The sequence below is a fragment of the Lichenostomus cassidix genome, chromosome 4, assembly GCF_008360975.1.
Source record: "Lichenostomus cassidix isolate B80296 chromosome 4, HeHo_3.0, whole genome shotgun sequence".
Classification (NCBI taxonomy): domain Eukaryota; kingdom Metazoa; phylum Chordata; class Aves; order Passeriformes; family Meliphagidae; genus Lichenostomus; species Lichenostomus cassidix.
Window position 1 is genome coordinate 27,853,381 of NC_139484.1, and position 15,989 is coordinate 27,869,369.

At 38.3% G+C, this 15,989-nt stretch overlaps 1 protein-coding gene across 7 annotated transcripts in view; it reads right to left on the reverse strand.

The window, feature by feature from the left end:
* SH3D19 (SH3 domain containing 19) overlaps positions 1 to 15,989 on the reverse strand; it is an 82,372-nt gene that overhangs the window by 27,006 nt on the left and 39,377 nt on the right. For 3 of the 7 annotated variants that reach the window (XR_014851677.1, XM_085058483.1, XM_085058486.1), the window contains exons 3-7: positions 15,520 to 15,560; positions 8,591 to 8,633; positions 7,198 to 7,345; positions 6,767 to 6,968; positions 5,168 to 6,163 (exon numbers count right to left, since the gene is read on the reverse strand). Coding sequence is in view for 6 of the 7 variants with exons in the window: in XM_085058483.1 (XP_084914609.1) it covers positions 5,168 to 6,163; positions 6,767 to 6,968; positions 7,198 to 7,345; positions 8,591 to 8,633; positions 15,520 to 15,560 (1,430 nt within the window). In the remaining variant the exon portion in view is untranslated. Of the gene's footprint in view, positions 1 to 5,167; positions 6,164 to 6,766; positions 6,969 to 7,197; positions 7,346 to 8,590; positions 8,634 to 9,470; positions 9,512 to 12,351; positions 12,398 to 15,519; positions 15,561 to 15,989 lie in introns of all 7 variants that reach the window. The other 4 variants (XM_085058487.1, XM_085058488.1, XM_085058489.1 and 1 more) reach the window with 3 other exon arrangements.

The following is a 15,989-nucleotide window of genomic DNA, read 5'->3' on the forward strand; positions in this document are numbered from 1 at the left end:
GACAACCCGAAGAGCTACTCATCTATTACATAGCTATGATTTAAAAAACTTATTTGTTTCCTGAACCTAGATATAAGGCCCTCTCCTGTGCCAACTTTCAAGGTCCTTATAGGCTCTAATTTGTATCTACTAAGCAAGCATCATAGTGACTGAAAAGTTAATGGATGCTTGTTACAACTTTTGCTGGAGACTGCCAACCTTGCAGCACAACCAACAGGACATAGGACAGGCCCCAAACTCCAAAACTCCACAGCAGCATGTCTTCAGGTAAAACTGTTTTTACAGGGGTTTATGCCAAAGAGCAGACTCAAATAGATGAGACAGCTCATTATTTTCTGGGGCTGATAATTTGGTAGTAAGTCAAAAAGGAGACAGGTGTCTTGAAAATAAGCACAATAAAAGTAATCGGAAACACAGCTGAACCTTAAGAAAAGCTGCATTATTTTGAAGATATGTCTGGACTAATCCACCAGTTAGAAGTATTTCACTTTTTCTTTATTTTTTTTTCTTTTTTCTTTTCTTTTCCTTCCTGAGGAAGCAATTAAAATCAAGCAGCTGGGCAATATCCCCACAGTAGACAAATTTGGAGTTACTCAAGCAGCAGTTTTTCTGAATTGTCTCTAATGTAACACAATTGCCACCATTCATGCCACAAGAAGCAACACTACATATAAATGGATAGCAGCACTGGTATGGTTGGGTTTTTTTCTCAGCAGACAGGCAGAAATAAACCTTTGTAGTATGATAAAGTAGTCAGACAGACAGACAGATAAGACAAGAAATGTGGTACTTGTACTACTGTTCAACCTGAACATAATGAAGATATCAAAATGTGAGCTGTCTCCTGCTGGTAAGGTAAGGCACTCTCTGAACTACTTTTCAAAGCATCTGGTTTAAATTGAGTTCTGCTAAGTCAGGAACAGAGCAATCAGTGAATTATATGCTGTTTCAGAGAGAAGGAAGACAGAAGGAAGAAGAGCTTCCCACATGCCAAAAGGAATAAGAACATTGTAGCAAGATCACCTCCAGGTTTTAATTTAAATGTGTGCTGTATATGCACCATTACCTTATTTTCTTTGTCTAAAACATACATTCTCATAACATTTAGCAAGCAGGCACACTACATGCTTTGACATAGCAACTAATACAAGTTGCATGTAAAATCCTCTGAAGCGGTGAAATTTACACAGTTAAACCTGCACTAGGATTTAATATTCAAGTCTTTGTAAGAATGGATAAGTGAGAATTGAGGCCACCTAACAGATTACCAAAACTTTTAACCTTCAGGAACTGCACAAGCCCCTGTTATCTGCCGCAAAAGAAATGCAAAAGTATCCCAGATTATCCAAACTGCCACAACCATCATCAAAGTGTTAGAACCTCAAGGTGCAGAGTCCCAAACAGATGTCTTCATGTTCTAAATGACTGACCTGAACAGAAGTAGTTTCATTAGGATACAAATGACTTTGAACGTTAGCCTTTGAGTCCAAAATTATGGCACTTAAAACTGGCATCAGTTTTGGCTGATGACAATGCAGGTCTACAGATTTGTCATTCCTGACTTCTTCCGGGCACTTCCCATGGGCCAGCATCAGAGACATGGGTTGGATGCAAGATTCTGTCACAATTCACCTCTGAATTTTGCAGCTGTTGAGCTTCCAAAGCTCTCACAGACTTCAATTGTCTGAGTGGATACTGAAATCTTCAAAAGAAATCTCAGTATCCATAGTCTCTGTTTGCACTAGAATGATTCCCCCTCTTCATACAGGATGGACAAGGATAAAATCATGAATGTTTGGATAACAGTAAATTGACTCAACTAACAACTGTGCTGTTGAAAATGCTGCCAAACACTGGCAAAACTCATGGGATTGCTTGAGATAAACTCAAAAGAGAATCATTCAGCTAGTTTTAGTAGTTAAACTACCAGTTAAACACTGACATTTAAACTGGTGAAAGTATAAAGTGATTTGTTGCCAACACTGTTGATCTTAGCATATATACAGAATTCATATATCTTACACTACTGTGGAGATGGTAGAAATGGAGATGATTCCTCTGTTAGAGGAAGCTGATGTTTTACATCAGTCAACTAAATTGTTGTGGAGACACTGTTTTGCCTGTTTCACCTTTTCATTCAAATGCTCACTTCAACTTCTGCCTTCTGCACCCTCCTCATCACCCACTGAACATTTTCCCTTGTTCCTTTCCCAGCAGGAGTCAGCAGCAGCAGGGATTGATCCATCCAGTTCCATTTACATTGGCCTAACACACCTGCGCTGTATCAGACAAAATGAAGCTCTGGTAACCCTGCAATACGCAATGTAACACTGCTGTGGCAAACAAGATGCTGGTGCTTGGTTTTGAATGCCACTGCATAAAAGCCTTCTTCCCTTCCTAGGGTTGCCATAACAACAAGCAGAGCGCTGTCATTTTGCTAAGTAATGACAATGACAAATATGTAAGAAATGCAAAGGTCTGGGGAACTGGGAGCAAGATTAGAGCTTCTCTTCCTGCCTTCACAAAACATTTTACCATGGATTCATCTTGCAAATCCTAAACTGTTCCTATGGGAACATGAGAAATAGCTAGTGTTAGTGCTCTGTGTTGCCTCATTTTCAGAGAGCCAGTGTTGTTCTTGTGGATACTCTGTCAAGACATTGCACAGTATTAGTTATCCAGAGTACAGGATATGATCTTGAGCTCAAAAATGCCAGCAAAAATCTGGAATTAATCCTAATTTCACAGCGTAACAATGTGCTAATGCTGCCATACCTTTTTCTCTTTAGTAAGCAAGAAGTGATTGCAGCAAAGATGACATTTTATTGAATGAATAAAATCAATGACAGGAAGACTTAAGAAGACAGGAAACTATTATCTGAATCATTCCTCTGTTAACCATGAGAATGGAAGGCATTTTCCTCTTAATTAAATGAAGAGTAACACCTAACACCTAGGACACCAACCAGAAAGAGTAAGAATGACATTCTTATCACTTCATCACAAAAGCTGTTTTTCTCTGGTAATTTTCATTTGTGAACACTCAACCTCTGATTTAATGGAAGAATTAATATTATTTAATTTTTCCAGGTTGGGGGCAAGTCTGTCTTTTAGTATACATAGCCAAAACATGATTTTTATTTTTATGCATTTTCAAAATGTACATATTCTCTTTTCTTGCCTGCTACTTGTAACAGGTCCATTTTCCTTCTGTTACATCTATCAATCAAAACAAAATGACTGAAGCTACAAAAGTTTTACCCTAAATGGTTTTTCTTCTAAAACCATTCACATGTACAGTGTCTGTTTCATGACGCCAGTCTCCAGACGCAATGATCATGCCTCTGTTCCCACCTAGACACCACCAGTCATATAGTTCCTTGACATAAGTACAAAACACCCCTCCAGTCACCCTGTACTCCTGCCTCCTTTCAGGGTGGGTAACAATTTTACTGTGTTCCTGGAATCTGTCAGCCCAAGAAAAAATGGACTTGTATCCGTCCTTTGTGAGATAATCACCTCTCTTGCAGGATCTTTTGCTACCTTATTTTCACTGCTTTCATAAGCTCCCCTGAGAACTGTATGTCTGCATGTACCAATCTCAACAATTTAGGACTTTAAGGGAACTTTCTACATCTGCCTTGGGGCTTTTATGACAATATAGAGGAGAAACAATAATAAATTGAAACTTCATCTAACAATATAATTCACTAACTGTGAAGAAATTGCATTTGTTAACAATCGTTAATATTGATTTACTGCGACAACAACACAGCATCTGACACTTCTCTTTTCCAAAAGCTGAGATGATAAATGAGGTGTGGAGGGTTAACTCTGGCTGGATGTCAGGTGCCTCCCAAAGCTCCTCTATCACTCCACTCCTCCAGTCAACAGGGAGAGAAAATGTAATGAAATGCTCATGGGTTGAGATAAGAGCAGGGAGAGATGACTCACCCACTGCCATCATGGCAAAACAGACTTGACTTGGGGAAACATTACTTGACTTTATTACCAATCAAATCAGAGAAGGGTAATGAGAAATAAATCCGAAACTTAAAAACATCTACTCCCACCCCTCCCTTCTTTTCAGTCTCAACTTCACTTGCAATTTTCCCACCTCCTTCCTGAAGCAGCACAGGGGGATGAAAATGGGGGCTGTGGTCAGCTCATCACACGTTGTCTCTGCTGCTCCTTCCTCCTCAGGGGTAGGACTTCCCACACACTTACCCTACTTCAGCATGAGATCCCTCCCACTCTGTTGGACATGGGGAAGCTTCTGGCAGTTTCTCAGAAAAGCCACCCCTGTAGCCCCCCCAGTATCAAAACCTAGCCATGCAAACCCAATAAATGAGGTTAAAAAAAAAATCATAGCTCTGCTTTAAAACAGAACTGTCCCTGGATTGCAAAGGGCTGCTGATGTAAACCAGGACACACCTGAATATTACAAGGGCAAAACCTACTGCTATAAAATGTAATGACAACCCAACACCTGTGTCTTAAACTACCTAAAACAGCACTAAAAAAAATTGACCCCAAGTGCCTAATGGTATCAAACATGGTTTATGAAAGGAATGCAGCTGTAGTAATTGATCTGTCCTTATGAAATAATTATTTTCATTTATTAAAAAACCCCCAAAGCTGAGGTTGTGTAAGAACAATGCAGTCACATGACATGACAGAAATATAGGACAGAGCAAACGAGTAGGCACTAGTGAGATGGTCCAACTACCCCACTATGTTTGATAACGAGTGTCCCTAAATGACACAAACACTGTTTCTTCTTCAGATGACTAGGTTTCTACAGGTTTCCACAGAACTTCAGGCACCCAAATAAATTAGTCACCTTAGATGGTGAGAGAGAAGCTGTCCCAACTTCCTCAGAGAGAATACTGACACATTCTAGAGGTGACATGCAGCATATAACATCAAGTCTTTTATCATTATTTTAGTAATCACTTAATAAATCCAGCAGACAAGTTCTGAGATTTATATTTGAAACCTCCTGAGTGTCAAAATGCATGTAATTTCATAGTGATCTTGACATAATAGAAAACCAAAAGTTTGTTACACACATATAAACCCTGACAAGACAGGTAGACATAACTCACACAGGATACACCCGCAAAGAATAACCATAGTGACAATTAAAAAAAAATTTTCTTCTTACCTGCTGCTGCTTCAGAACTGATGCTATCTTTAACTACACAAGCTGAACTTAGGGGCAAAACATCATCATCAAAACTGATCAGATCTCCTTCCACATCTTGTTTATTTTGCAAAGCAGGTGCTGAGGAGCTGGCTGGAGGGGACAATTCCCCCAGAGACTTTAAAACTTTTTCTTGGGCAGGTACAGAAGGCCGTGGAGGAGCAGTAACTGGTTTTAGTGAGGCCAAAGAAAGGGCAGAATTTTCTGGGTAACACGACTTTTTAGGAACAAGAGGCCTTGGAGCAGGAACAGGAAATCTCCTTTGTCCATCGCTGTTTTCTGCAACTGATCCACTCCTTGCATCAAGAAAATCACTACTGCTACTTTTAACAAGGCCAGGTTTTGGCTTCTTTGGCAGCTCAGGTTTGGTTACAGCACCGCTCCCAACTAACTCAGGCTGAGGCTGCAATTCCTTGGAAGGTGTTGATTTGCTTTCGGTCCATGCATCCCAGTCTTCTGAAATTCTGCCTACCTCTGGCTTAGGAGCAACTACTGGCTTCTTTGTAGTAACAGATCTTGGGACAAATGAACGAGGAGCAATTTCTGGCTTTTTTGATAATCCTGAGGTATCATTAGTTCCTTGGGATTCAAAAACTTTGATCCTTGAAACAATACTATTTTGGCTCCTTTCTGTACTCATGCTGTCCATAACCAAGTGATTGTCTAATAAACTGTCATCTAGAAGAGGTGACTGCTGAATTGGAGCTTGCTGCTGTTTCGTAGTAGACTGGCTCACTTCTTCTCCATCATCTATCTTACTTTCAGTACTTTTGACCACAGGTCTGAGATTGCTTCTTGATCTTGGCTTTGGCACAGGACATATCACAGCATTGTGATTTTCTTGGCACCTCTGACCTTCAGGATTTTGAAAGACTATTAAAGGATTCTCATTTTCTGCAGGAGACTTACTCAGAAGAGATGCAGGAGGCCTAGGAGGTTTAAGAGGACTCTGCCCTGCTAAGAGAAAATAAAAGGTTTTACTTGTCTATTCCAGAACATTTAATTTGTGTTATTTTTTGACAGCAATGAACATGGTAAACATGATGGCTTTCATTGAGAACTACTGATGCTTGTAAAATGCAGTTCTGTTCCTAAAAAGATGAATGGAAAAATACATGAACTTTAGGAATATGATAAACATTGCAGAAATTCATGGTATGTACAAGCTGAGTTCAAAACTTCCTGTAAACTTGCAGCATTGAGGGACATACAAACAAAATCCAAACCAAAGAAAGGTATAGTAACTTCCCCAGCTTGGTTTGCACACTTTTCAGTCTGAATTTATGAATGCTGCTGTTTTGACAAGATACCTAAGCTTCTCTGGCCACAAAGTTCTGACTGTCATTATGGCTGAATTGAACAAAACTTTCAAGATTTAATTATAGTTTGAATGCAGTGGTAGCTTTTCAGAAGAAAGGATTTTTACAGAAATCTACAGCAGCAATAATTCACAGAAATTTAACTGTTATTCATATTAAATGCTGCACAGACCAATAATAAAGTACATCTTCAGGAGACAGAGTGAGGTTTTCATCAAGGAGAAATCTAAAACAGCCTCACCTCGACAGCCTGCAGATTCCCAGTGTGTAGGCACACTAGTTTTTACATTACTTCCAGGCAAATGGCTGATTAGTTCTTCTGGAAAGTCAGTTTGTGTTGCAGAAGTAGTGGTATGTCTAGGAGCAGCAGCATTATTGTTATTTGTTGTATTGACTTGCACTTGATTGATTTCTTTTATCACCTGCTCATACGATGGTGGAAGCTACAAAACAGAGAGATAAATATTAATGTACATCCAGATATGATATATTCTAAGAAAAAGTAGCATATAAATAAAAAAAAACTAAACTAACATATACAGAGGAAAAGAACACTGTCATAGTCTTCTATTCAATGTGATGAAAGTCTAAGTAAGCAAAAACTGTTCCTCTCTAACCTAATGTGCTTTTTTACCTTTGTAAATCAAACACACCTTGTAAATTCACACTCACCTCAGCTGGAAGATGCTCATTTCTCCTCCACTGAGCATGTGATGAAGCAGAAGGGAATCCTAATCCTTGAGGAGTGACAGGGCTTGCACCTGGAAACCAGGAGGATGGCCTGAGGGGTTCAGCAGCAACTATTGTAATTTCAGGACGCCTGGAAATGAAGGCAAAGGGGAGTAATTACCTAAAACATTTTAAAATAGTTCTTCTAAGTATAACAGTCCAAGGTTTTCCTGGAATGGGGAATCAAAATAGCTCAGGTCTTTTTGATTTAGCCAAAGGTGTCTTTCCATGATTTCAAACCAACTTACCTGACCTTTCTAACAAACACTTAGGCTTCGATTGAAAGCACCTAATTAAACGCCTCAGCCAAAAAGTAGGTTTATTGGCTTCAGTGCAATAATTTACATGCCTAAAGTACTTAAACACAAGTGTAACTCAATTAGATGGCAGAAGTCTTAGTGTTCACGGGATAATGAGAACTAATCATGTGTTTGCCCTTAGCCTGCTACAATCTGAAAACAGTAGCTAGTTAAAACTCTTTCTTGGCTGGATCTAAAAACTTGTGTATCCTCAGACCTCAAGGGTGGCTAAAGTGGGGCAGAACAAGCCTCACAAGGCTTTTGGGACAGCGCCTATTTGCTTCCTGCATCCAGTACAACAGGGTCTTCTGTGACAGTGAAGGAGGCATGGATAGCACCCCTGGCTTATCACTGTCCCAGCTGTTTCAGAGCAGCAGCTGCAGGGGTGGCCTGTGCTCCCAGACCATGGTCCCCAGAGCACCACTGATCCTTCCAGAATCTCACACAACATACACTTTGAAAAGGGACTTTTGTGAGTAGATAAAGCATCTGCTTACAGAAGGTTCTGTCTGCTGACAGAAATAAACCTGCAGAAGCACAACTTGAAATAAACCTGCAGAAGCACAACTTCTAGAACTATTTTAAAAACAATTTTAGTAAAGAGGGGTACAGTTCCTTCACATCTAAAATAATGGCAGACTCAGTTCACCAGCCATCCAGGTTGGTGACCTCCTTTCTCAATACCCTTTGAGAAACTGAAAGGAGGCTTTAAAGTGTGCTTATTTTCATTGTGAAGTGATCCTGTACATAGATGTCAGGAAAATAAAACAGTTCTGCAGAGGTTTGATGGTTGGTTGCATTCTCTTTTTGAGAACACATACAAAAGTTGATGAGAGAATCCCTCAAACTCTTAACCTACCCCGTACTTAAAAATCAAAGTATTTCTATTTTTTTCCAAGTCTACTTTAAACATACTAAGGATAGAGAGAAGGGGAATAAAGTAAACTAGAGGAGAAAGCCATAAAAAGTAATACTGTGACACAATCTAACAAGTTTTACAGTTACACCTAATTGCAATATAAGTAACAGCATCATACCTTCTATCCCTCTGTTGATCGCTGTGGCTAGAGGTCCGAGAAGCTATTTAAAGAAAAGAAACAAAAGTTTTGGAGAGGTTAAAATATACTGTCACAGCAATATGAGGATAATAGCAGAGCCCTTATCAATCCACTATCAATGAAATGGAGAACATAGAGCATCTGATCTTAAATCCCAGATTTTAAGACTGGCCAAATTTAAAAAAAATTATTTGTATTAAATATGATAAGTTTTTAAGATGTTCAGAGTACAATTTCATAATCATTTTAAGTCACTCTATGTCCAAGATACCACGAAGAGAGATGGTTCTGTCCCTGTCTTCTTCCTTCCTACACTTTCCTACATTCTGCATTGTGGGGACCCTAGAGTTGAAACTTCTTTTCCTTTCATTAAAATGATATGGGAACGAAACAAAAAAAAGTGTTAAATATATCTGGCTTTTCCTTTTGATGGATTATTTCTGAGATGTGCTCCTTAATCTTTTTTAATGTCTCTTTGTGTTTGTTTTATAGAAGGGAAAGTTACTAAGGCACAGAACCTAGTAAGATATTTCACCCTCCTTCATATAGCAAGAAAATATTAAATGTTCCCAATTAGATATTTGCTGAAGTTTGAATCACCTGCGGATTAAGGGCCAGGCCTCTTCATTTTTCTGGTTTTGCCATATTTACATTCAAATAATTTTTTTCAATGGCCACATTGTATTTTCATTTAGATTTCTTTTGAGAGAAAAACAAATTATCCAAGGGAAATTTTTTTTGCATAGCAAGTGCAATTTAGGAAGTGGTAGCATCTTATTGTGCAACATGACAGCATCATTAGCCAAAATCAGCAAAGCATACTTGATTGAAGGGTCGCAGAGTGTTGTGTCAGACATACCTCTTCGACAGGGCATTTTGGATCTGCACTAGTCATGAGTGCTAGAGGAAAAAAAGAAGGGGTTACAGAAGACAAAGAGGAGGTGAAGGAGAACAAACCAAGGCTTCAGAGTGCCAGAAGCCATGCTCAAACGGGTTAGTCATGCAAGGACAGTGCATGTGCCAGTGTTGTAAGGAGACAACTGTAATGTCTATTCACAATATAGTGCCTTAAAAATGGAAATTAAAGTACATTTTATTTCTAGTTGCATGCCAACTTTAACAGTGGCTGTTTAGATGCTTTCCTTGCAATAATTTAACCATGAAGAATATAATTAGACATGGAAATATCCACTGTATGGCTTAACAAGGAACCACTTGGAACAGAGAATGAGGAAAGGGATATCAAATCTCTTTGAGTGCTTTTTTTGGTTTAAAATTCTGTTATTTGGGTCTGCCTTTTCTCCGTTCCAAAAACAATGAGCTACACTGAGGACCTGATATAGGTGCAAAGACGCTGGGATCCCATAATTTATACTTTCATCTACCAAAGAGGTATGGGCAGGCAGGTTGATCCCGGTAAGAGGCACACTTCAAAATTTTGGGCATGATTTCACATCTGAATCAGTTCTGTAAAAATTGTCTGACAAAGTACATAAATACCTTGCCTTCACTTTTTTCTTCAGAGATCGTACCACAGCACTGATCTAACATACATGTTAGAGGAGAAAAACCCCAAACTGACCCAAACCAATCAAATTCAAGATTACTTCTGCAAAGACGATGGAAGAAAGTGTCCTTTTGGTAAATGTATTCAATACAACTGCTTGGGTTATAGCTGAATTCCAATGGTAAAGGCAGGAGATATAAAAGTTAATTAATGAGGAAGGTAAAACTGAATTGATAAACCTGTCATCTTACTTCACTACTTCTCCATTTCTAGATAAAATCTATGAGCTATTTCCTCCTGTGAGACTTTAAATGTGCTTCTATTTATCAAAGTTATTAAAACAAACAGGCAAAATCTAAAAAAGGCCTGAAAGACCTTTTCCTTTCTTAACATAGGCAAAAAAAAAATCCACTGAGGTACCTTCGTAATCCATCAAGCTCCAAAATTCAAGTAAAAGAATAAACTCTCCTGAAAACAACACATTTAAAATATTTATATAAAAATAACTTTACTAATCGATATAAATACAAATATGTCTCTTTAAAAGAGCTAACATACAAGCCATCACATATATTTTCAGAATGTACTCATTTTTCTGGAAAAAGAGTATCTCTCAGGCATTTATGGAATCAAGTTACTTCCATATGTATAAACACTTAATACAAACATTTTCTTTTTAATGACACTGAGAAAGGTCTTCCCTTCTTGCCAAGATCTCCTCTACTTTTGCTGTCACTTTTTTTACAACCACACCTTTAGAACATATTTTGTTTTGGAAGCTCTTAAGAGGATTTAAACACATAGTAGAAGCAGAGATCAGAACTACTGTATCTTTTGCTCTCAGGTATTCCACAAATGCTAGGGAAAAGAAAATATAAACTTTCTAAATAATCCCTGTCCCCAGATTTGCACAGCTTTAATTCCTTCACCACTTCAAAGAAATTAATTTAAATTAAAAAATGCATGAAAGAAGACATGAATTGTTAAAATATAGTATACACCTGACTTTAAAAAAAAAAAACCCACAAGAAAAAAGCCTGCAGCGATTTTTCTGGCCTTGTGGTCTTTCAATCCTTTAAGTCCATTCTTCATTCCCTTTGTGGATTGCCTTGAAAAAGCATACTATTATTTTTTCCCCCAGATTTCAAATTATGACAGTTTTAAGATTTAAAAAACCTTTCTTCCATCAGGGAAGTCAATGGAAATGTATTTCAGTGCTCGTTTATACACTGAAAACAGCTGGTTTCTCAACTTTGACAATATGAAAAGCTCGGGGTGAGAGTCACTGACATTTCCAGAAGCTTATGCTTAGGGGTATTTAAGTAAAATGTAAGCAAAGTAGCTTCAGAAGGGGTAGGAGAGGAAAATCTCAGCGTATAAAATCCCCACTTTTTCATCTTATAACTTTATTGGTCTTAGCGGGGGAAAAGGTCAAATCAGCTTATACCATTGTCGCTATTTATTTCTGTTAGTGTTAATGAGACACTTTATTTGCTAGTGTCAAAGGGGCACCTAAATGTGTTTAACCTAGTATAGCATAAAGGATTAATGGTAATATTGTAAATAGAGGCAGATCAGTGACTTATAGATTCCTCTTTTGTACATATTTCTTTGAAGAACTATTCAGTGGACTTTTTCCAATTATTTTTCAATGTGCAGAGGCAAAGGGTACTCTATTTGTGCTGCATACTTATGTTTCAATTCTTTTCCTTCACTGTTTCTTCTCTGGGTCCTACTTTTCAAGAGTACTCCATATGTCATTTGTATTTGAAATACATACAGATTACGGTGCAAGGGGCATTTTAAGCTATGGCGTCAAAATGCCTATATAAACAACCACCATTATACCACAAACACATAAACTTTGATGCTGCAGACAAGGTGGTTGCAACAGAAGTCTGACATGCAGATTTGAGCCTCTGGAAGAGAGCTGGGCTAGAAAGTACAGTGTTTCAGGCAACTTTTTAAGGCAATACGAAAACAACTGAAGCTAATTCAAGGATCTGCTCAGAGATAAGGTTCTGTTACGAGCACTGAGTGCTTCCACAATGTACACACTGCATAACAATATTCGCATGCTTCCATTAGCAAATCTGTACGAAATATTGAAAAGTTTTGTCACTGCAGAGTGTTTTAAAAGCAAGTTTAATTTTGCATTAAAGATTGGAAAGATATCCTCAAATAACCCAAACCTTTCTACAACAAGGAGATGAGCAAATATTTAAAAACACACCTTCTTTCAATGCTTTCTAACACCAGGCTAGGCATTTCTTCCATACCTATGAAATATGGAGACTATCAGACTGAGAATTTATTTGTTTCACTATATAGAGGCCTAGGAATAAAGGTTATTCATTACAGTATCTCAAGGAAAGCCACAAGGGTGGGAAAACACTCCCTCCCTTACCTACAGTAACGCCGTTTGAAGAACTGACAGAATAGTCCCATGAAAGAGGCCACCCTTGTGGTCTTTGCAATATCAAAGGTGTTACACGACTGCAGAGGTCCTTATTCAGGGAACACTAAAAGGATCAGATAATCCTCAAGCCAACACCAGAAAAAAGAGCCTTGATTTCACCCAACATCTGATTAGACTATTTCTGGAGATGTGGAGGTTCAAACTAATTGGAATTTTTCATGCATGTCTGAAGTAAGAGAGTTTTCTCCCAAACTGTTTCTTGGCACAAGGGGGAGGTCTTGCTCCTTTTCTAGTTCTGTTTCCAGGAACCTCAAGGAAACATTAGGTTGTCTGACATTAGAGCTGGGCTGATTTAATGCTTCAATGTGGCTAAAGAGATGGTGATGCCCCCCTTCTAAACATGGACTTTTGATTCCCCTTGAATGAACCTTAGCACTCATGTGACCTCACAGTGAGTTCAGAGTGTTAAAAAAGCAAACCTGTCTATACAGTTTTTATGTCACTTTTTCTCCCTGAACCTGCTCATCTTGGGCTCAGACCACCAGCAGTACAGGGGAGGAAACATGCCACTCCCAACATCAGTCTCTTTCCTGCCTCTGTTTCCTGGCTCCAGTGCTTCTTTGTGCCACTTCAGGGAGGGAACTGATAAAAAAATAACTTAGGGGGCTAACAGGGATTCCTCTTCCTACCCCCAGGGCAGTCATATATACCCTTTTCACAACTGATCTGTTAGGCTTCATGAAGGCTGGCATTGCTGCTGAATAATATCTTCATAACTACACCCTTAGAGCAAGCCTGTAGTTTTACTCAAATTTGACAATCATGATTTATGAAGGCACTTCACTCCTTCCTACACCTTTCCTTGGGCTGCATGTTCCTGCCTCTGCACCATTCCCTGCATTATGCCAGCCCAAATGTTTGTGCAGATGGGGAAGAGAATGAGGTCACGGAATTGATCTGGTTGGGAAAAAGTGGGAGCCAAAAGAACCTAGGAAGCCCCTAAGCAAAACAAACAAAATGAAAAACAAACAAAACCCACAGCCAAAAATGGCTGCAAAACTGCCAAATGGAAAGCCACAGCCTCAGAGTACATACAAGCTGTTACACATCCTTCATTCAGCCATGTATTTGCTTAGGACAGAATGAGACTAGAATAAGCCCACAGGTTATTCTAGCATTTTAGGATAAGAGACTAGCTTCTGTAGCCCTGCTTCCTAATAACACCCTGGTCTGGAAGAGTGGAGAAGCAAGTGAAAACATTGTTCCCCTTTGTCTCTCTGATGCAGCATTTGGCTTGCCTCTTTCTATTTTCTTTGGCATTCTTGTGCACATTGCTCTGCTGGCATAAATGGAAATAGTTTCACTGCTTTTACTGGGAGCTGGATTAAGTGGTGTGTCCAGGCCTCAGACCATCATTAAAGACCCTGGGGTAACTTTTTAAGAGTTAAGATTAAAAGATTATTCCTGAGCAGTTCTCATGTTCACATGGTTGCTTCCTTGAAGTTATGATGGGCTCACTTTTCTGAACCCTATGGAGCAGTCCAAACAACCGAAAATGACACCTTTCTATCTGAAGTTGTGGTCAGGGCAACAAAAGAAAATAAACCTTCTTTCTCTTTGGCCACAAGACACAGAGAGACATATCAAAACAAACAGATATACAGCATTGTCCACAGGTGGGTAAGTTGAAACCCTGTACATACCTATCATGTTTCTCGAAAATTTGATAATAAGAGCTCAGAGAATACCATATTCCTTCCAGATTAATGGCAAATTGAGTTGGGAATTATTTAGTGTCCATTTTAATTTAGATCCATTCTAACAGCACTGGGTATTGGCATACAAAAAACTATAGTTTCATATACAATGCCTTGCTATGCACATGAATATTATTTTCCTAGCTTATTATCTGAATAATTCACATAGCACTTATATTTCATCACAGTTATTCACATGTTAATATTAATAAATAAATAATAGGAACCACAGCTTCTTGACTAGATTTTTATGTGACTATGTCTCAAAACAAAGGATCACTTGCTACTACCTTTTCAAAAACATAGATATCAAATGCTTAATGATCTCTTAGATGATGCCTCAGTTTGGCAAGGTACTGGGGATAAGGCAGTCTGAATCGATTTTTGACCAGACCACAAAAGGCCCTCTGTGATCTGGTGCTCTCTGTTTTCCAGTTTACATCTATGGCAGCAACAGCATGAATAAATTGTTGCATTTTAACTACAGCATCCTGCAGACTTGCTCTGAATAAAGCTTTCATGATGCCTTTTCACTTCTTCCAATCTAATCCACACTAATGAGCCCCTGACTAATAGATCCAGGAGAAACAAATCAGTACTACATGCACTAATTTATTTTTCCCCATAGCAGGTTCCTGAGGGTTGTTTCATTAATATGAAATTGAACATGGACAGAAAGAAAATAAAACAGAAAAGTGGAAGAAAGTAACAGCATAAAACGCTTTGAAAGATGCATCTAAAGAAATTCTCTGCCTGGAAACATCATGAGCAGGAAAGGGGAAAAGGACTTTAATGTTGAAATCAGGGAAGAAGAGTTTGGACTTTCATTCAAGATTCATAAACAATCTTTTATTTTCCAGAATAAGCCCAGTACGTGAGTCTAATTCTGTTCCCAGTACACTGAATAAGCAGTTGCTGCAGATTTCTACTAAAATAAAACAATCTTCTGTTTGGTCGAACTAAAAATTGGGCATCTCTAACATAAGCTCATCAGAGATGGATCACATCTGTGCACAGATGCATTAGTGCATAAATAAGAAAGTGTTAGTAACTGGAAATAAGGAACAAAAAGATGGTCTAAAAAGAAAGAGAGAAAGAAATTACAGCCACTCAGCTTACTGCTTACTTACTTACAGCTACTTTGTTTTCACATACCAAGTGAAACAGTTACTAAAAATAAAGATATAGCAATCCCATAGTGCTCAAATAGGAAAAGTACACTTACATCTCTTGATTGCTGCTCTTATGGATGACAAGGGTCCTTGGCTTATTGAAGAAAAAAAAATTAAAACATGGTTAATGTCTCAAAGAGAAAACTATTAAGTAACATCACGCAAAAAAAACCCCATATATTGTAAAAGGTTTTCCAAGCCCATTTTTCCCCCTACGTTGTTATCTTACAGAAATTTGTCTAAAACTCCTGGAGTATATAACCATACCCAACCCCTTTTAATGAAAACCAGGTTACAGATTGGCTTCAAGACTCTGCAAAGATAGAAAGCCAATTATTAAATCCATTATTTCTCTCAATTCTGTCTTGAAGTTCACATTCTGTCTCATGAGGGCGTGCATATTCACAGATTATAAGCATTTAATAACTTAAAATTCTTGTAAATAAATAAAACTTACACAGTGAAGTAAAAACCTACAACCCTTTTGCTAAATATTTTTAAAAGTTACTTAATAACTTGTCTT